At 44.1% G+C, this 21,580-nt stretch overlaps 2 protein-coding genes across 2 annotated transcripts in view; both read right to left on the bottom strand.

Annotated features, from left to right (window-relative positions):
* Positions 1–8,363: 8,363 nt before the first annotated feature.
* On the bottom strand, positions 8,364–12,719 carry SLC35D3 (solute carrier family 35 member D3). The gene is made up of 2 exons (XM_033094371.1): positions 11,201–12,719; positions 8,364–10,168 (listed from the first exon to the last, which is right to left on the bottom strand). Exons 1-2 carry the CDS (start codon positions 11,637–11,639, stop codon positions 9,339–9,341), a joined length of 1,269 nt encoding a protein of 422 aa, XP_032950262.1. The 5' UTR covers positions 11,640–12,719; the 3' UTR covers positions 8,364–9,338.
* Positions 12,720–18,740: 6,021 nt separating this feature from the next.
* The window catches only part of PEX7 (peroxisomal biogenesis factor 7), an 81,689-nt gene continuing 78,849 nt past the window's right edge, over positions 18,741–21,580 (bottom strand). Inside the window, exon 10 of the mRNA XM_033094085.1 lies at positions 18,741–19,217. Coding sequence (XP_032949976.1) covers positions 19,149–19,217 — 69 coding nt within the window. The 3' untranslated portion in view covers positions 18,741–19,148. The remainder of the gene's footprint in view (positions 19,218–21,580) is intronic.

Genomic DNA, 21,580 nt, shown 5'->3' with positions numbered 1-21,580 from the left:
GCACACACAGTAATGTGAAGCCAAATAACCAAACACAATGCAAGAAATTTAGTTCACTGTGCAGATATCTCTAAATTTGGTACTGTGCATCAAGGTAAGAAAACATCGAGATGACTGGTTTTTTTAAAATTTTTCAACCAGATGTTTTGGCATCAAATGATTAGAATCAAAGTTTCTCCCTTCCATCGCACCAAAGGAAAGGTGGATCCAAAGGCAGGAATGGATCAAATACAATCGGAATTACATCATGAGGAGGGACACAGTGAAAGGCATGCCCTTTGCTAGAATAATTATTCTTTCTGTTGCATCCAGCTTATTTTACAGATTATTTTCAGAACATATAATTGAGGTGAATCTATTGGTATAATACATTCTTGCAAGCTTCTAAGATCTACCAAATTAGTTTACAATAAAAGAGGGATTTGAGAAAAATTATGGTTTCTATCCTTTTGTTTTCATGTTCTAAAATCTTTTCTTTAGTGAAACAAAAGGAAAAAATGACAAATAGACATTACTCAGTTAGCTAGGGAATATATTGATTTTGATCTTTTGAACATAGTTGATATATTGAATTGGCTCTTGGCATAAACAACAGACTAATTTTTGAGTTCCACTTTAGAATAGTGCACTCATTGAAACTCTACCAGCTATTGATGAGATCAATGGAAAAACTGAATAGTGGCAACCTACTCTTATATAGAGTGCTTTCAGCAGTATTGTAAATTAAAAGTAAAATTACGCAACAGATTCAGGGGAGTGTGGAGTACTGGACATTACTGGTGACGAGCTAAGTGTCAGTCAGGATAAGGGAACAAGTAGAGGAAGAAGACAAGGAACAAGCCCCCAATCGCTGTCTTTTGTTTTTCTAAGTCACTGTTATTTTTTTTTCTGTGTGAGAAGTGAGGTGACAGTGTTTGTGTAAGAATATGTGCTAAGCAAAGGAACTAAGAAGAGCCTGAGTACAAAAGCTCAACACACAATGTACTTCTCCCTCACAACAGCCTGAAAGTGGGGGTATGGCTGTTACGGTGGAAGGCCTGGCTCACAGGATTATCTAGGGCCCCAGTTTCCTTCCGTAGGTGCTCTGACTCTCCCAAGTTTTGTCAAGGTTCGGTCAGCACCACATCCACCGTCGAGCCATGGAAGTGGAAAGACAAGCAGGTGTCTTTTATGTTTTTTAAATGTCTGTATTGAGATATAATTTACATACCACACAATTCACCCATTTAAAGTGTACAATTCAATGGATTTTGGTACATTACATTATCAATTTTTTTAATTGTGAGAAAATATATTGCTATGGACTGAATATGTCACCCTAAATTTCATATGTTGAGGCCCTAATTTCTAATGTGGCAGTGTTTGGAGGTGGGGCTTTTGGGAGCTGATTGGATTTGGATGAGGTCATGGTAGTCCATAATGGGACTGGTGTTTGTATAAGGGGAAGAAGAGCCCGGAGTTCTCTCTTGGCCAAGTAAGGACACAGCGAGAAGGTGGCTGTGAGACAGGAAGCGGGTCTACACCAGAAACCAGCCATGCTGGCACCCTGACCTTGGACTTCCAGCTTCCAGGACTATGAAAAATAAATGTTTGTTTAAGCCACTTCTATAGAATTTTGTTATGGCAGCCTGAACAGACTAAGACATATATACAACATAAAATTTGCCATTTTAACCATTGTTAAGGGTACAGTTCAATGGCGTAATTACATTCACAGTGTCGTGCAACCATCACTACGATTTCCAAAACTTTCTCATCACCATGAAAGTTTCTTTTAAACAAGTGATGTGGGCGTTGTCCACATCCGGTCCACTTGCCTTCCACTGACTGCAGGGAGACTTGGGAGTGAAGTCTGAAGTACAGGATACTCCAGTACTGAACGGAAGAAGGGAGAAGGAATGCCTGGGGGAAACTGCAATTCCTACCAAAGAGATGTACCTAAAACAAAATCTTTGTCTTAGCCCATTTGGGCTGCTGTAACAAAACACCACAGACTGCATAGCTTAAAGATAACAGAAATCTCTTTCTCACAGTTCTGGAGGCTGGACATCCAAGATCAAGGTGCCAGCAAATCCAGTGTCTGGTGAGGACCTGCTTCCTGGTTTGCAGATGGCCATCTCTTCTTTGTATCCTCACATAGCAGAGAGCAGAGAGGAGGCGATCTCCCCTGTTTCCTCTTACAAAGGCACTAATCCCATTTATGGGGGCTTCACCCTCACAACTTAACGGCCTCCCAAAGGCTCCCTCTTTAAATATCTTCATATTGGGGGTTAGTATTTCAACATATGAATTCAGGGGGAACACAAATATTCTGTCCATAACAAGATGCACGCCCCCCAGCCCCACCTCACCCTCCCATCTCTACACCCCACCCTGCACCTCACTGACATGTGTTTTCATTGTAGATTAATTAGTTTTTCTCCTATCTAAATAAGGCTCAGGATCTTTTCATGCGTATAAGAGCCATTTGCTATCCTTTGTTAAAAACTTTCTGTTTATATCGTTTACCCATTTTTATAGGGTTTCTGGTTCATTTTTTTAAACTTTGGTGAATGTGGAAAATCTTGTCCAGTTTGGTCTTTCAGATAAACTTTAGAAGATAGACCTTAGAGTTTGTATTGCCCTATCAAAGAAAGTTGGACTAGTCCTTATCATCAAACTAGCCCTTTTGGAAGTAATTCTTCAGGTATATAAAGTCACTAATTACATTTACTATAAAGAAACATTAAAAAATGGAAACAAATTGTTCAGAAATTGGCATGTAATATGTACTTAATCAATGTTTGTTGAATCGATGAATAAATAATGGATAGATGGTCAGATGGATGAAAACTGGTGCTGCATTGGGGAAAAAAGTTTTGCCTTTCAAGTACGTTTTCTCTCGAAGCAAAATTAATTATCAAATTTAAATTGTATCAGTTGGGAAGCTTTTGATTTAAAGAAAAAGAATGCCCAACTAAAGATGACTTTAGAACAGGAATTTATGCTCTCATATAACGAGAAACTTGGAAGGAGGCAATTCCTGTGTTGTTAATTCAACAGCACGATACAGGCATCAGGGAACAGGCTCTCTCCATGTGTCTTGGTTCCCTCCGTTATTGCCCTTCATCCTTAGGATTGTCCACTCAGGGTTGCAAAATGGCTACTGTACTTTCAGACATCACATCCTGCATGCAAAGGCAGGATAAAGGGAGTTTGTTCTATAGAGTCTCTTTTTACCACAGAAAACTTGCCCAGATCTCTTTCCCTAGCACACTTACTCATCCATCTCATCCACTAGCTGGGTCACAGGCCCAACCTTAAGCCAATCATTGGCAAAGAGATATGGGTCCACCAGGATGGCTTTAAAAAAATGATGATTAATCCACTAGGGGCCTGGCCCACCTTCCCTGAGCACAATACTGCTGCTGGTACCTGAACTAATTCAGAGTTCTGTGTGTAAGGAAGAATGGGGTGGGTAGAGGGACTGGTAGAGTGATGACAGGTGGGCAGATAACCAACTTTGCTTTAGTTATAAAATTTTCCAGAATAACTTTCTCTCTCTCTCTCTCTCTCTCTCTCTCTCTCTCTCTCTCTCTCTCTCTCTCTATATATATATATATATATATATATATATATATATATATATAGATATATATAGATACATACAGTTATAGATATAGATATATGTAGATATGTAGATATATATATATATAGATAGACAGATAGATAGGTATAGATATGTGTGTGTGTGTGTTTTGTGTAGTAGGACAGAAAAGTGGTATTTTTTTAATAACTGTGGCTCTTCTTCATTCTAGGAAGTGGTGAAGAATTATATTGGAAAATGATTGCTCTTGTGTTTCAGAGAACAGTGTTACTGCCCTTCCAGTTACTTCTTCAGCAAAATGGAACTGGGGGACGTAAGTCTACAGTAAGGGTGACTGTGGGAAAGGGGACTGTTCTGAGTAGGAGAGAGCCCTGCTGCATAGCAGCAGCCAGGTTCCAAGGAGAGAGAGAGGAACACTCAGAGACTCCAACCGCAGGGACTTCTGATACGGACTTTCAACTGTTCCTTTCCTACACTGAAATGCCTTTATAACAGGTAGCTTCAAACATTCAGTAAATCTTGTCAACTGCATCCCAGTGTCAACTTTATATTAGTAATACCTTGTATAACAGAGGGAGTGCACGAGCTACTTAGGAAAAGCGGTTTCAGAATAGCAAGTAACATCACTCCAGAAGAGGCAAATCCAGAGAGGCTGAAAGTGATTAGTGATTGCCAGGCCTGGGGGGATTGGGGAGAAATGGCGAGTGACTTCTAATGGCTACAGGGTTTCTTTTGGGAATGATGAAAATGTTCTAAAATTACATGGTGCTAATGGTGGTACAATTCTATAAATATACTAAAGACTACTGTGCACTTAAAATGAGCAAATTTTGTGATATACAAATTATATTTCAATACAGCTGTTTTTGTCTTATTTTTTTAAAGTGATCAACACAGCAGCCAGGAACAGGGAGTAATCAGCAACCCTGAGCGTGCTCAGTGAATCCACAGAAACACTAGCAAAGATCTGTACTTTTCAGGGTGATATAAGGTAAAGGAGTAAGTTATTTTATTTGAATATTAAAACAGAGATTGATCCAAAAGGCTGGATAGCTTGGAGATACTTCTTTATAATAACCACTAAGCCCCTTTCTCCGCTCAAGTGCTCTCTGGGACCCTTAGTGCTCACAAACAGGAAACTATTCATACATACACACACGTATAAGTTGTTTCTAGAAATACAGTTGTATCCTCTTCCTTTTGAGGACAGCAGAAAGGAATTATGGATAGAGCCTGGGTCCTCATTGAGCGGCAGAATTGACAAGCACTGGAGCTGCCTACCATCACAGCCATCATCTGCAGCTTTTTCATGTCAGATTGAATGCTTCTCATCAGGAGGCAGACAAGCATAGTGGAAAAACATGGGCACTGGAGCCAGACTAGCCAAGTTCAAATCATATCCGAAAGCTACAAGTTAACAGCTATGAAAGCAGGGCAAGTAGGCTCTCCATACCTTGGTTTACCCCTTCTATGACTGGGATAATATTAATGCCAACCAATTGGAAGGTTGTGAGAATTACATATATGAGTACATATAGAACACTTAGAACTATACCTAGGAAAAAGCAAGCACTAGAATAATAAACTCTGGGCATTATGATTTATAATAGTGTGCAATATACAACATTCTTCCAGTATCCAGTGAATTTGTGAAGTATGAATGTAGGAAACATTGAGATCCAAGATGGCGGAGTAGATAAACACTATTCCTGTGTCCTTCCATGAGCAAATTAAAATTACAGCTAAATTATAGAACAAACAACTTTGGAAGTCTGGCTGAAAAGAATTTTATAGCTAAAGGTATAAAGAAGAAGCTAGGGAGAACAGAGGTGCAGAACTGGCTAACTTCAAATCTGTTTGTAGTTGAGAACCAGGAGGGATATCTAGGCTGTGGAGGTTCCCCCCAGAGGAGTGAGGAACTCCAGCCTCACATCCTCACATCGGACTCCCCAACACAGAGTACTGGTGTCAGGAAGAGGAACCCCCACAACATCTGGCTGTGAAAAACAGTGGAGATTCTGGGTAGGATGAAAGGTGGAGAGAAACCCAGACGTCCTCTTAAACAACCCTCGCGCAGACTATTTTACTCCCAGGCACTCACCTTGGGCTCCAGTGGAGGAACAGTAACTCGGGCGGTGTCGGAGACGTGCAGGTAATAGACTGAGTTGTGTTGCTTCAGGTTGAGAGCTGGAGATCAGTCGGCATTTTCCTTATGAGGGGTCCTTTTCCCATGCAGCTGGCAGCTGGCAGATGGCCGCCATCTTTAATGTGTTGAGCCCTCCCCCTACTCTTACGGCCAAATCTGAATCTGATTGGTTGGTGAACTCTGCAGCTCCACCCTGCTGATTCACTGAGACCCCATCCTACCCAACTCCCCCAATGCGGGAGGCACTTTCTCCAAGAGTAGCCAGCCCCACCTAAATTGCACACTTTCTTGGAAAACTGTCAGAGTCTGACAGCCCCCAAGCAGGTGGCAGCTAGCCTCGGCATACTCTGAGAATTTTGCCGAGTAAGTACCTTCAGGCTCAGCACTGGCACCAAACCAGAATTTACATTAACCTGGTGACCACAGCTCTTCCCATTCTAGTGACTCCCTGAGACGCTGCCTTCCCCAACTTGCATACCACACGAGACTTTATCAGAGGCTGAAACTTAAGGAAGCTGGCAGGTGGCAGCAAGCTTTGGGGTGTCCTGGCACTTTGTAGAGCTACCCCAGGCCCAGTACTGGTGGCAGACGTCCTCGTTTCACAGTGTGGCTTCTCCCACACACTTCTAGTGTTAGCACAGGCAGCCAACAACCGTGGATCGTTATGCAGCATTTACCAGGTAGTCCCCGGCCGGTCACAGGCAGTGGGTGACCTGGGCCTGCACTGGACCCCCTCCCAAGAGGCCCCAGAACCAACATACTTGGAGGTTGGCTTCAGACCACAGCAGAGCACCACGCTATTAGCCCCACAAGTGTCACACCCAATGGGCAGTCTGAACAGGCAGCAGAGTCTGCTGGGGCAAATTCCACTCAATTTCTGTTTTTACAGAAATTGAGCAGCCTTTCAAAAGTCTTCAGCAGGACTTCCAGTTCTAGCTCCAACATGTAAAGAGAGCTTGGAAGTTGTTACGCCCATTCTTACAGCAAGAAAAAGATAAATGATCTGAAAATCAACAACTTTTCTAGGACCCATCAGAGAACGGAGGTTGCAGGGCAAACATCCCAAACCCCAAATCTGCATTTGGTGACAGGTGAATCCAGAAAGTTACAGCGGATCTCCTTACCTGGAACAGAAGCCACTGGCGCTATAAATTGGTAGCAACCCTTAAATGGTCACTTTCATAAATTTCCGGAGGCTGAATATGGACTGTCATGAGAATGAGAAACCCCCTATGGGCCATGGTTGTGGGAGGGGGGCACCCACATTTTCAGGGGTTGACTTCCAGGAAACCTTGGTGCTCTGGCAGAGGGAGGGAAAGAGTAATCATTGTGAAATATACCCAGAGGGTTCTCCATAACACAGACTTAGTGTCCAGGGGTAAAGTCTTACCAAAGACTTATCCCACCCTGGGGAAAAGGCATTTTCCCCACTCTAGGCCCCTCTGGCCTTCCTGTCTCATCTAAGGGGAGGAGAATAAAAAAGGCTAAGAAACACTTGTGAAGGTCACAGCCCAAGGATAGGGGCCTCTAAAAGACTGAGAAGTTAATAATAAGATTGTAGAGCCCTTGCCCTCCCCTGCTCCCCAGCACACCAGGAAAGCTCCAGTATAATGAGAGCAGATTACAGCTGAAAGAGCTGCAGTGTGTCAAACCCTATCTAAGCGGGAGTTCTGAGAGAGTCCCAATCTTCTTTGTTCTGTTTCTCTGAAGAACTCTACCTGATACAGTGCCTCTATAAGTTTGTTGGTGACAGAAAATAATTAATCTTTCTACAATAAATGCAAACCAACAGTTTTAACCAACAGGGATTATTTTCAGTGAAAAACATTCATTCTATCCATTTACCTGACAGTGGTATTAACAAAAATATATATGCTTCATTCAACTTTGCTGCTTTTCGTTAATTCTCAGCTCCACAGAGTTGCAACAAGATGTTGCCTTCTAGCATGCAGACGTTAAAACATCAATGCTTATTTTTAAAGAAGTCATTATAACCCTAGCCAGCAATTTCTAACTGCAGCCATCTGAGGGCTCTAAATGTCTTGTAGGGGTACCTATGGAAATGATTGTTGCCAGTGAAAACCAGCAAATCAGTACCCATCACAGACCACCACAATCATACTTACTTAACAGCTTGTGGAGCTAAACTGATGGAACTGAAACTTCATTTTTGTCACTGCTTTTTGTTTGGTTTTGATTTGCGAGAAGTAAAAAAATATACGTATAGGATGTTACCATGTGAGAGGCTCAAGAACACCCCAGAAAGTATAAGAGTGCCCTCCCTCACTGTCAAAGTACCTTTCTTGGAGGGGATGACAGGAAGACCTCACCTGGGTGTACTGTACTATTACTTCTCGAACTCAGCTGTGGGTGGCTTCCATACGGCCGCATGAGGCAGTGTTTTATTTTACTTTATAATAGTTTCCTTGGCTGGGAAATGAGAGTGTTTTTGTTGTGTGAAACTAAACCATCATGCTAATCCAAGAAGTTCCCGATGGGGTGGCCCTTACATACCAGACACCAGACACCATACATTGAAGTCAAACACAAGCTACACAGCAACAGGAGAACACACGTGTCTAAAACAAATTTCAAACAACATGTCTTTTAACAGATAGACCAATACTTTATTCTGACAAATTTAAGATAGAAAAATATCATCAAGTGAATATAGATAGCAGTTGCTCTTTTTGTAACACGGTTTGGGTTGTGCAGTGAGACTTTCAAGGGCCAGCTTAAAAGGAAGGCTTCACTTCTGTTTGGGCTTCTTAATACGGAATTATATTTCAGCCATTGCATTTGCTTGAAAGAATATTGGACACAGTGAAACTGTTTTTTAAAAAGGTCATAGCATTCAGTAATAAATGTTATAAAGCAGTGAGCCAAAACAACTTTTAAAATAGTTTTATAGTAATTACTAAAAGCCAACTTTAAACTTCATGATTAAAGCTAAGAACTCATATTTTCAAAATAGCTTTAACATTTCTTACCAATATATAATAGAATAAGAGAGCACTTATTTTTTTTATAAAGTGAAGAAAAAGTAAGGTAAACATGATATTTCAGATGATTATAAACAGTAAACACCAATTCAGTGTATTTACATATGTCTTTTCAATAATATACTCTTTGCCCAGATGGCCATAAAAAACTGTAATTCTATCATCAAAAATGTGCCCCTGGGTGTAATCTTTGAGCTTTTAAGTCCTGCCATCATTTCTACACTCCATCCTTGGAGAGGGTGGTTGAGGGACTCGGTACATGCAGATATTTGGTTACGGTTATAATGACCAAAAAAACCCCACAAAAACAACAACAACAACAAAAAAAACCCACAAACGTGCCAGGAGTCTGCAGCAGAAACGGCTGCCTTACTTTGTTTAAGCATCTTCACATTCTTTTGTCTCTGTGATGCCTCAGGCAAACTCACGCTAAATAATTCACACGGATGCTAATTTTATTGCTGTCCGTCCATTTCAGCTTCTTTCTTTGCTTCCCTTCCCCACTCCTCAAAGAATAAAATTAGGCGGCCCCTCATTAAAATATGTCATCTCTAACATATAAAATAAGTGTAGATGTACATATATACATACATGCATTTCCTTTTCAGGGACTGGGTAACTCCTCATTTTCTATCAAATACTCCTTCTTCATATACTTGGTTCCCCTAACTAACCTCCACACTTCCAGGTAAGCATCCTTTAATGACCTCTTGCTCGCTTCTTCACGGCTGTCTGAGATCGGCCAGCTCGTAGCCACCAGCGGGACTCTTCTGGGGCTGCCTCTCGCCTCTTGCCCTCTTTGCTGAGTGGAGCCACCTGCTGCCTTCCCACCTTCTGACCCGCCTTTTCCATCCTCCGCCTGCATCTCCTCCATGACAAACGGCAGCTGGTCTCTATTTGGCTGCACCTCCTCTCCCCCTGCCTGTGTCTGCAGGTCCTCGTAGTTGCTTTGCTTTCTGGTCTCCAAGAATTTGGCCACACAGTAAATGATGGAGCCCAGGGTGTTCACCACGACGCCGGCAATAAATAGAGAGGTGGGCTCCACGTCGCTGAAGGCCACCATACCCACGGTGATGGTGGCGATGCTCTTCACCACGCCCACGAAGCTGGTGGTCACCGCCGAGTTGATGTAGGTGCAATGCAGCGTGGTGAAGTTCATGGCGCAGCCGATGAGAATGCAGGCCAAGAAGATGCAGACCATGGTCGGGTCCTTCCAGCCAGGGAAGGCCCAGGCGTGGATAGAGTCCGTGCTGGCGAAGGAGAGGATGACCAGCAGCGGGGTGGCAGAGACCGCGATGACATACTGCGCGGTGAGCGGGCCGTGTTCCGTGTCCGCGCTCGCCTTCTGGATGAGCACCAGGTAGGCGGCGTGCACCAGCACCGCCAGCACGCCGGTTACGTACCCCATGGGGTCGCCGGTCAGGTCGCCGGCTCCTAGAGCGCGGGAGGAGGACCGCGGAGCCAGGTCAGGAAGCAAAAAGAGAAGACACCAGGTTGGCGCGGGTGGGTATCCACTGGGGCAAAACGTCGAGTGGGAAAGTGGACGGGTTCCCTCCCCAGCTCTGCCCACCGGTATAAAATGGAAGAGCCAAGCTCAGTCAACGCCCAGTGCGAGGCATGAAAGGGGCCTTCCCTGACATATCCCCGGGCACCTTGTCTACCTCTGTCCACGACAGAGGCAGGAGAGAGCTCAGATACCCTCGCGGTAGGCAAGTGGCTTCCCCGAGCTGGCACGGCGCTTAGTACCTTTGCCCCCTCCGTGGGGCGCCAGATGGGAGGGAGAACCCACCCTGGGGCTTCTAACCCCGAGGGCTGGAGGCGGGACGAAGAACACCGCCCTCCCTTCGACCCCCAAATGAAGGTTTCTGGCTCCCGCCGCTGCCATGTAGCTCAGTCGGCCAAACCCGGCCCGCGAGTGGGTCTCCGGCTGTGGCTTTCGACCCCCTCTGCCGCGAGCTCGCAGTCCCCTGCGGGGCGCCACTGGAGACCTAAAACTAGCCCCGGTGGCCTAAACTTCGCTCCCTTACGCCCTCCACCCCCCACATACACTCCAGCCCCGCGAGACCCAAGGAAGTTCACGGCCCCCATCCTTCCGGCTTGGTCTGGGGACTCCAGCTCCTATGCTCAGGAGGCTATGCCACCCTTCCCGGAGGAAGGAAGGGGTGAAGGGGGAGACGGAGTGGCAGCAGGGAGGATACGGGGGGGAGGCAGGGGCTGAGGTCGAAAGCCCGGACGGGGCGGGTGGGGGGAGGGTGGTGAGGCTCTGAAAGAGGAGGCCCGAGCAGTGCGCAAGGCTCCTTTGGGTCTCAGAAGTCTCGTTTTCGAACCAAGAGACCACGTTTAAAGGTCTCTGCCTCTCTCTGTCTCCGTCTCCCCATCTGGCAGTGAGGGCGTTGCACTAGTGATCCCCACGGTCTCTGCCCCATGAAATGGAGTGGGCTGGGGGTCGGCGCGGGTCCCGCTCACCTGCCAGAGCAGCGCCGCAGGTGGTGATGAGCACGGCCGCAAGCACCCCTGGCGAGGGCGCGCCGTTCTTGAGCACCAGGACTCCGATGAGCATGGTGACCAGGGGCAGGCAGCGCTTGAAGACCACGTACATGGGCAGGCTGAGGCCGCGCAGGGACCAGAGCGTTAGGCTGGACTGCAGCGTGGACAGCACTGCTACTCCCGCGAAAGAGCGCGCCAGGCTCAGGCCAAAGGGGGGCACGGCGATGAGCCCGAGGCGCCGCAGCAGCTCCAGGCTCAGCGCCGCGGTGGAGCTGGTCAGGCACTGCACCAGGGTCAGGAAGGAGAACTGGTAGCGGCTGATGAGGAACTTGAGCAGGATGTTGAGAGAGCCCGAGAAGACTCCGTGCGCGATGGCCACCGAGATCCCCAGCAGGCGGCCCCGGCACAGCTGCCTCATCTCGCCGGCCCCGCTACACCCTGCGGTGGCAGAACTCCGGGACCTGCGGGAGGAGAGCAGGGAGGAGACACAGGAGGAGCAGAGCGAGGGCGGCGGGGGTGCCAGGCCAACGCCGCGGCGAAGGGCAGGGGGCGCCGGCTCAGCTGCAGAGGGCAGCTCCAGCCAGGCGTCCTAGTGGCTCGGCGACTCCGCGTCCGACTGCCCCGCAGCTCCCGGGAGGCAGTGACGGGGGCGGAGGACTCCGAAAAGTGGCAGGGGTGGGGGGCTGGTCTGAGAGGAGTGGCGGGAATCCTAGCGACATCAATTTGTAAGTAGGTGACGAGCTGTGATGGGTTGTGTCCCGCGCGGTTTCACTGTCAGGGAGGACACTGTGGCTGGAAGCCCCAGCAGCTGCCGCAAGCGGGACCGGACCCGCGCCCCTCCGGCACCCAACGCCCACCCGAGCGGGCTCTCGGGGCGCGGCCCCCCTCTCCGCCCACAGTGCCAGCTGCTCCGGCTTGCCCCTTCTTCCCGGTTCTGTATCAAGGAACACAGGTGGAGAGATCGCGGGCACAGCTAAAGATTTTAGAAACAACAGCGCCCCAGGGTCGAGCACCGTTTATTAGCCGCAACAAGTGACATCGCTTCAGCCCCTTGCCCCCCACCCTGCAGTGGCTTTTCCACCCACGGTGCCTCCCGACGCAGCCGCGGGACTTTGTCCAGATGCGGGCCAGCGAAAGGAAAAACGTCGGTAGCAGCGGGCTGCGGAGCTCCCTGATGCTCCAGATTCGGGGGCTGACGCCCGGACATTGAAGGAACGCACGGCCCCAGGACACCGCCCGGGCGTGCTTTAGGGCTCCAAGTCTGGCCCCTTCCCGTCCCGGGCACCGCGCACCCAGTCCGCGCTCCTTCCTGGGAAGGACCTGGAATTACGCGCGTGGCTCTGGGGGAGCTTCCGGGGGGCGCAGTGGCCTCGCGGGACTACGGAGCCTGGCGCAGAGGCAGGGGCACGTGTTCCAAGTGAGGCAAAGACGTGAAATAAGCAAAAGTGCAGAAATTAAGTCTCTGGATTGAGTAGCTTTTACCGGTTGGGGAGGAGCGCCGGGGCTACCGTGCTTCAGGAGTGGGCGGGGAGCCACCGGCCGCCAGAGGGGTTTGGGAGGGGGTGGAGACAGGGAAGGGAAGGCGTGGCCGGGGCAGGAACCGGGACCGAGACCGAGCCGAGACCAGACGAACCGACCGCAGCCTGCGAGGCCGTGGTGGGCCACTTTGGCGAGCAGGACAAACCCCTACCTCCCACCTCTAGGGCCAGGTACTTCTGAGCCCCGCAGGACCTGTGAACTATTTACTTCCCATCTGGCTAAGAAAAAAAGGAAATTCTTATTTTCTCCTGAAGCGAGGCTTTGTGACACTTTGATCTTAGTCTCGTTCCCTGGAAAGTAAAGCTGGGACGGGTGAATTTAGCACTAGCGGAGGAGCTTGCTCAGTGGAGGTCATCGCTAAGAGCCGGAAAGTTTAGTTTTCCCGCTACTTAAAAGTGATGGACTTGGCCAGGGTTTGGTTTCGAGGGGGAGAGAGCTCTGGATCGCTGCGCTCCAGCTCTCCTTTCGTTCACGTCTCTTATCCACCCCCTCACACCCCATTGGGATCCCAACTTCCTAACCTTTAAAAGCTGCACGGCATTGCCCTAGTACACAGGATCCACTTCCCTAGTGCTTCTTTTGTCTTTTCCTCCGTATTTCCACCTCTGTGCTGAACGCGACACTTCCAGCCCAGGTGTTGAAGCGGCGATTATTACCGCAGCAGAAAAATAACAATTTACACCTGGGATTGGCAGCGTCACTGCAGTCCTTCATCTGGGCCAGCTTTGTATGTGCTGGGAGCTCACTTTGGTGAGAGAGAACTCTGTATCAATCAAACCTCCAGCTCCTATGCTGAGCGCCTGGTAGGGGCCCTACCTGCACCCGACAGGTGGGCACTCAAGAAAATGTTTGCGAATGGCCACTGTACCAACTCTCCAGGAATAACACTGGAAAGCATTATACTAACACCTGTGCTTCCAATGCCATAGGGGAACTCTTGGTTTTTGTAGCTAAAAGCTATGGTTACACAACATTGGCTATTTCAAGGGCTCAGTTTTTCAAGTGTTGATGTTATTTAGGAAGTAATGAGATCTGAAGCAACAGTTCAAATGACGTATATATGTGTGTGGTATAAGTAGTCAGTCTCACATAAAAAAAAACACCTCTGAAAATTAACTTTTTAAAACCATCAGCAAATAACAGGTTGCTGCTTCTGGGGACCACTCCAGTTAAAGGATGGTTGCTTTAAGCCATCTTAAGTGAATATATTAAAGAATTCTCTGCACAGACCTAGTTTTGGAATGATTCATTTCTGCCAGCAATTATAATTGCTTCCATTTGTGATATGAACATTAGGTAAAAGATTTGGGGCTGATTCAGCTATCTTACCCTTCTCATTTAGGCAAGAATACTTAGCTTAATATTTGAAACATACATTGGCATGAAAGAGACTACATTTTATCTACATTATTGCATGTAATTCTTTTCCATTAGGGCTTTCATTTTTTTTTTAAAAAAATTAATACTATTTCCCACACTAGTTACTAGAAAAGCTCCCAAAGAAAAATGGGAAAAATAAAAATAGTGTTTAGCAATGTTAATTGAACAAAAATGTACATCTGAAGGTCCAAAAGCTATTTGACCTACTGGTATCAAGGTATCAAGGGTCTAGACTCCAGCTCAATTATCTTTGGAGCTACTCAGGAAACATTGATGAAATTCATTCAGCAAACATACAGAGCAAGTATTTTGTGCCAGGCAGTCTGTTAACCACAGAGGATTCAAAGATGAGCACTCATCTTAGTCCTTAGGATTCCGGTGGAGGTGAAGCAACACAGTAACCCTCGCATACCAGTAGGGTCTTGTGGCAGAAACAGGGGAGCACCAATGAGGGCAATAAAATCGCCTTGTCAGGGGTATCAGAGAAGGCTTCCTGCAGAGGGAAATATGGTCTTATTTCACTATTTTCAATTGTAAATGTAACACAGGCTCATTACAGTACATAAAAGGAAAGCAAAGAAGTGAACATGCTTTCTCTAATATCTTCCCCCACCAACTCCACTACACAGAGCTGGCTACTGTAAGGCGTTTGGTGTGAACCTTTCAGTTTTTCTTCTCTATATATTTATACATACATAATCCCTTTAAAAAACATAATAAAATTAAGGTATCATACACATTTGTCTATAATTAGCTATTTTTAAAAGCATATTGTGGTAACCAGACTCTAAGACAGTCCCCCAAGATTTGCTAATTCCTCCTGTTAATCACACCTTTTGCTAACCCCTCCCACTTATACCAGGGTTTGTCTGTGTGACCAATAAAACACAGAAATGATGGTGTTACTTTTGAGATGAGGCTGTGAAAGACTGAGGCTTCCATCTTGGATCTTCTCTTTTTCTTGTATCACTCAGTCTGGGAAAAGCCATGTTTTGGGGACATTCAGACAACCTACGAAGGATCCCAAATGATGAGTATTTGAAGCCTGTGAACAACCTTGGGAGTGACTTTGGAAGCTGATACTTCAGCCCCAGTTGAGCTTCAGATGTCTGTAGAACCAGGTGACAGCTTATCTGCAATGTCATGAGAAAACCTGAGCCAGAACAACCCAGCTAAGCCACTCCTGGATTCCTGACCTGTAGAAACTGTAAGATAAATACATGTTTGTTGCTTTAAGCTGATAAATTTGGGGGTGATTTGTTATACTGAAATAGATAACAAACATACATTAATAGCGATGTATTTTTCCAAGTCAGGATACAAAATTCTATTGTTGGTACAAAAGTAATCGCGGTTTAAAAGGTTAAAAATAATAGCCAAAACCGCAATTACTTTTGCACCAACCTAATACCTTATTCTTTGGCATGACTGTGATTCTAGTGATTTTGAAGCTCTCTTTCTAAATTCTGGATATTAAACCATTTGTTACATATATTGCAAATATGTCCTTCCAAAATGTCTTTTAGTTTTGCTGATGGTATGTTTTACTACTTTAATTTTTGTATGTTGCCAATCTTTTTCTTTTAGTCATTTCACATGACTTTCAAATGATGGGCAAAAATTTGCCAAGCCAAGAACAGGGCAATCCAGGCACACGGACTAACTTGAGCAAAGAGAGAATGAAGACCTGCATGGTTTACACGGGGAGTCTGTGAGCATGCTGGAGCTGCTGGAGCACGCAGTGTGTGACAATGCGGAGGGAAGCAATGTGCAGAGAGAGGCAGGGGCTCGCCCCAAAGGACCTTGGCTGCCTGGTTAGCGAGCTTGAATTTTTCCTGTAGGCAATCCTATAAGCAGAGAAAGGTTTGACACTGAAATTGATGTAATCAGATTGCATTTTAGATCCGTCTCCGGCAGCTGTGTCGAGGAGGATGGCTCTGAGGACACAGAACGAGAAACAGACACATCACTTAGGAAGCTGCTGTGATATTCCGGAGAAAAGCTAATGAACTGGGGCAGTGGTGGTTGGATGGAGGGGAAGAAACATAATGAAGAAGTATTTAGGGGGTAAAAGGGACAGGACTTAGTGACTCATTTGATGTGCCTTGGAATGGAGAGGAGGGAAAAAGGGAAGGAACAAAGATGGCATTTAGGTCTTTAACTTGAGCTCCTGGGTGGATAGTACTGGAAACAAATGAAAAAGCATATTCGGGAGCAGCTGGTTTAATGAGCTAGATGAGTTTGGTTAGAAGAAAATGAGTGCAAAGGTTTGTGGGAGACCCAGGTGGGGGAGGCAGGAGACACAGATTGGAGAATATTCAGTAAATATATGGAGGTAAAGAACAATTAAGTGGATGATCTCATCCAAGAAGAGTCTGCTAAGTAAATTAATGAGTTTATTTTTGGAAGAGCCAAATCATAGCTAAGATACGCAGTTTAAAAAAAAAGTACCAAAGGGGGTGATATACCTTGGTAGGGTGACTCCAGACCCAGGGTCAGCTTCTTAGCTCTTTAGACTTGGAAACTCAATGTTGTCAGTTCTCTCAGGAATGATCAGGGTCTGGTCACCAGAGATCCCCATCTTTACTATTTCTCAGTGCGCTGATTTCTGTTACTGTGAGGAAAAGAAGGCCATGTGGCAGGACCAAGCCTTTGGCTCCAGTCATAACATTTCAAATTCCAGCTCCACACTTCCTGGGTATTATGACTCCCGAGAGCCTTTGTTTCCCTGTCTGGAAAACTGGGAGGGATTCCTTGCCCGGATGGTATAAACATACAGAAAGCATCTCCCAGTGTGCCCAGATCACAGAAGATGCTCAGTGACCTGCATTCCCCTTTCTGGCATTCACTCTGTAGTGCGGTGCTGTCACTGCAGGGGCAGGAGGAGCTGGGGAAGGCAGACACGGTGAAAGCTACGAACTCAGTAGCCAGGAGAAAAATGCTGATTTCCCCAGCCTGGAAGGAATGCCAGCTTGTCCTCCTAAAATTCAGAGAGGCTGCTTGGCTAGTGAATTCAAAGAATTCAAAAATCTTGCTCATTCTTTCAGGAGAGAATTCAGCTCCTTTCCTTTTGGTTTTCCAATCCTAGCTCCCAGGAACCCACGGGATAGATGTTCACCTACCCACACTCATTTATATTGAGAGACGCCAAGAATCTGAGTTAAGTATTATGAAGTGAGTGTTCTAAACATCTATAACATCCCCCCAATAGAGGGAAGAAATAAAACAAGAGAGAACTTAGTTTTTAAATCACAAATAATTGTCTCAAAAGATCCATGTCGATTATTTTAATAAAATCTCTTGCATTCTAAAAGGAAAGTAAGTAATTGCATTTAATTTTAAGTATGATCTGGGTTGGGTATTTTTGAAGGTCTATTATAAATTCTGCTGATACGGAGAACACCCACTGCGAAGCTGCTTTTATTGCACTTCACTTAGTGTGATGCCATTAGTTCTTAGGGAGGAAAGCAACAAGAAGCAGCTCTATGAACCTCATCATTGGGATGGCTCTAAGGATTTGTTTGAGCGTCTGGTTCCTGACAATATATTCATGTTAAGCAGTGTCCTCTTTATGGGGCCTCTCGAAAACAATTACTACTGATTGGTCAAAACACTGAAAAAAATTGTACTTTCCCTGAGACCATTCATTAACAAATATTTACTGGGCACTGTCCATGTGCTGGGCATGGCGCTGGGGCCAAACCTGGGAAAGGACAAAGTCCTTGCCCTCAGGCCTTAGGTACTAAATTGTGTATTCAATCAGGCTTCTCATTTATACTACCAGCAGCAACTTTCTAGGGCTCTGAGTCATATGTTTTCAAGTCCCACTTGTGACTCCACTTTAGGTCTCCTTTTGTTCTTTTATACATCTTGTTTTTTGTATTTTGTAAGCTGTCTTAATTCTTTTCTGGAACATGTAAACACAGAAATACGTAAATTAGACAACATACATGTATCTTATTTTTGTTGTGATTACAAGTATATTTTACTCTTTAAAAATTTTCAAAAACTTATTAAAATTTAATGATAAATGTCATTTATGTCAATTTTATTTTAATATTATACAAAAGTATAAATGTTATGCAAAGGTGTTTGTTTTACTGATTTTTACCTTGTAACCTACTTTTTTAGAGGTCATCGACACTTAGAGATTTTTCAAGGAGACTTAGGGAGGTAGTGAAGAGGGTTTATAGCATTATGTAGGGCTAGTTTCAAGGGCAGTTGCTTGAATCCTTAGTAGGACCTAAGAATTTTTGCTCAGTGACCTGTTTTTTTAAACTATGATACTAGAGAAGTAGGAAGAGAGAAATATAGGGTCATAGACACAATATCTAAAAAGATTGAATAACTAAAAAAATGTGAGCTCTTAACTTATAGCATTTCATGCTCTTAATGCATGACACCATCCTTGAGAGAATCATTCAGTCTACGTATGTGTCAAACACATAGTACATGCTCAATAAATAACTGCTGAAAAAATTAAATCTATTTTAGAGCCCTGTTCCTGAACCATAGATATAGCTACATTATATATAGCATTGTATTCATATATACACTATAATAGAAAAAGCAATCTTGCTGGGGATGTCACAAAATGATAAATGATCAAGAGATGCAGTTTATTTTGATTTTTATCAACAGCAGTGATTATATTTTACATCAAAAATTACAAATTAAAAATGAAATATACCAATATAATCTATGATCTCCCATGTTTTAATCCATTTTATAATACAGAGGTTACATTTTAATAGACACTATAAGACATACCATAACATCAATTATTCCTTAAGATTTTAAGAAATATGGGTATGTAGCAGGCTTAAATGATGAACCAAAGTCTGTATCAGCTGCCTTACAACCAGTCCAGGGTACATTTTTAAAATTTGAAACCTGACTAGCATATAAAAGCATAATGACTATTATCAATAGTTATCAATAGTTAATTTATTTCCTGTTAGGTAGTTCTTCCAACAATATTCTTTGTTTCTGACCAGATTAGTGTGTTTCAAGCAGGCATAGTAAGACAAACAGGATCATATATCTTTATCGTTTCATCCCAAGCACAGTCAGCCACCTAGAAAACAAAAAGGAAGCAAGAGGAAACATCATATACAGATATTCAAAACTGGCAGCAAAAGCCTAAGCTACTTAGAGCATAGCAGATCATCCACTAGGAAACATACCTTTACATGGGAAGAACAGAGGGACACATTTTTGATAAAAGCTCTATTTCCCATTTTTAAGACCTACTTCAGGAACTGTTTCGAATTGACTGAAGTTGCCTAAAGGATTTACCTTACCCGGTCCCACCCCACCCCACCCTGGGGCTACATAATTCCCTGTACTTCCTGAGAGAAATGTTGGAAAGATGCATTCCTAAACTGTGAACCAACGCACTGTGTTCAGTATGGTGGGGATGGAGCCAAGATAAAAAACAGCAGCTCTTGACCTCAAAGAATGGCTCATTCAAGACTTAAAATGGCAAGTTCTCCAACAGAGACTCTCCCTGGAGGGACTATTTGAATCCAACTGGGGCAGTGTCAGACAACTTCACAAACGCCATGGCATTCACACTGGCCCTCTTTAGGGGCAGACATGAGACAAGGACAGTCAAGTCTAAAAAGCCACATTCAAACATGAAGGGAAGAAAGTCCACAGTGCTCAGGAACTGTGTGAAAAACTGGTGAGTGTAGCAATATCTCAGGGTATAATTAATATATAAAATCAACTGTATTTCTATGTATAGTAGCAGGAAAATTTTTTTAAATAAAAAATTTTAAATCCATTTACAACAGCATCAAATAACAAAATACTTAGTAACACATTTAACAAAAGACATGCAAAATATCCACACCAAAAACTAAAACATTGCTGAAATGAAAGAAGGCCTAATTAATGGGGAAATATACCATGTTCATGGGTTCAATATTGTTAAGAAGTCAATCCTCCCCCAGAATAATTTGCAATTCATAATCCCAGCAGGCTTTTAAATAAAACTGGACAAGGTGATTTTTAATGTTTATATGGCAATGCAGAGGATCTAGAACAGCCAAAAGAATGTTCAAAAAGAACAAGAAAGTTGTACTGACACTATCTGACTCAAGAATTATCATAAAACTATAGAAATCCAGACAGTGTAATATTGATATAAAGATATATAAAATAAAAGGAATAGAACAGAATTCAGAAATAGATCCCACACTCGGACAATTGCTTTTCAGTGGATGTACCAAAACAATTCAATAGGGGAAAAAAGGATTTTCAACAAATGGTGCTAGAATTGGATATCTGTATAAAAAAAAAAAAATGAACCTCAACTCCCACTTCATACCATAAACAAAAATTAATTTGACGTGGATGGACCATAGTGCTAAATATAAAAGCTAAAGATATAAAGCTTTTAGAGAAAACATAGGAGAATATATTCTCAATCTGAAGTCATATAAAGATTTCTTAGACAAGACATAGAAAGCTATAACCATAAAAAATTTGATAACTTAGACTCAATCAAAAATAAAACTTTTGCTCATCAAAAGACACTGGTAAGAAAATAAATAGGCAAGCCACAGAGTGGGAGAAAAACATATATCTGAGAAAGAACTTGTACCCAGAATATATAAAGAACTATTGTAACTCAATAATCAAAACACAACTCAATTAGAAATGGGCAAGAGACTATTAACAGACAAAAAAAAAAAAGATATATGAATGACCTTACACAGTAAGCACATGAAAGAAATGTTCAACATCATCACGCATCAGGGAATGCAAATAAAGACCACAATGAGATACTACTATATACTCATGAGAGTGCCTAAAATTAAAGATAGACACTATCAAATGTTAGCTGGGATGGAGAGCAGCTGTACTGCTCATACATGGCTGGTACAACCACTTTGGAAAACTAGCTGTTTCTCTTAAGGTTAAACATATACCTATCTTTAGACCCAGCAATTCCAGTCCTAGAGACTTACAAAACAGAAATGAAAACATGTTTATGATACAGTGTATACAAGAATGTTCACAGCAACTTCATTCACAATTGCACAAAATTAGAAACAACCTGTAGTATAAACCCTGACACAGTGGTTTTTCTTTTGGTAATGCAAATGCCTGACAAGCAAGCTTTGATTGATGAGGCATCAATCAAACTTCAAAGAGGCATCTGCTTCAATGAAGGCTATCCCATTAAACACATGGCCAGCCACACAACCAGGTGTGTGTGCCCCCTGATGGGCCTGGTCCGCTCTGGGTCCTATAAGTAATAAACTCTTTTTTTCTTCAAAGCTTCTTAATGGTTATTGCTGAAAGGCAATACTTAAAATCATACTTAATATGATACTGTAATCATACTTAAGAACCACAAGGGTCGGTCAGGTCGTAACACTGGTTTAGAAAGGGGAGACGTCTGTGGGAAGCTCCCTGGGGCCCAGGTAA

Source organism: Rhinolophus ferrumequinum, chromosome 3 (assembly GCF_004115265.2).
Source record: "Rhinolophus ferrumequinum isolate MPI-CBG mRhiFer1 chromosome 3, mRhiFer1_v1.p, whole genome shotgun sequence".
Lineage (NCBI taxonomy): Eukaryota > Metazoa > Chordata > Mammalia > Chiroptera > Rhinolophidae > Rhinolophus > Rhinolophus ferrumequinum.
This window is presented reverse-complemented; position numbering and strand designations above follow the sequence as displayed.

Coding starts and splice junctions, on each gene's coding strand:
- SLC35D3 (XM_033094371.1), bottom strand. CDS start 11,639: ATGAGGCAGCTGTGCCGGGGCCGCCTGCTGGGGATCTCGGTGGCCATC. Junction 10,169..11,200: donor CTGCGGCGCTGCTCTGGCAG/GTGAGCGGGACC, acceptor CCCGCGCTCTAG/GAGCCGGCGACCTGACCGGC.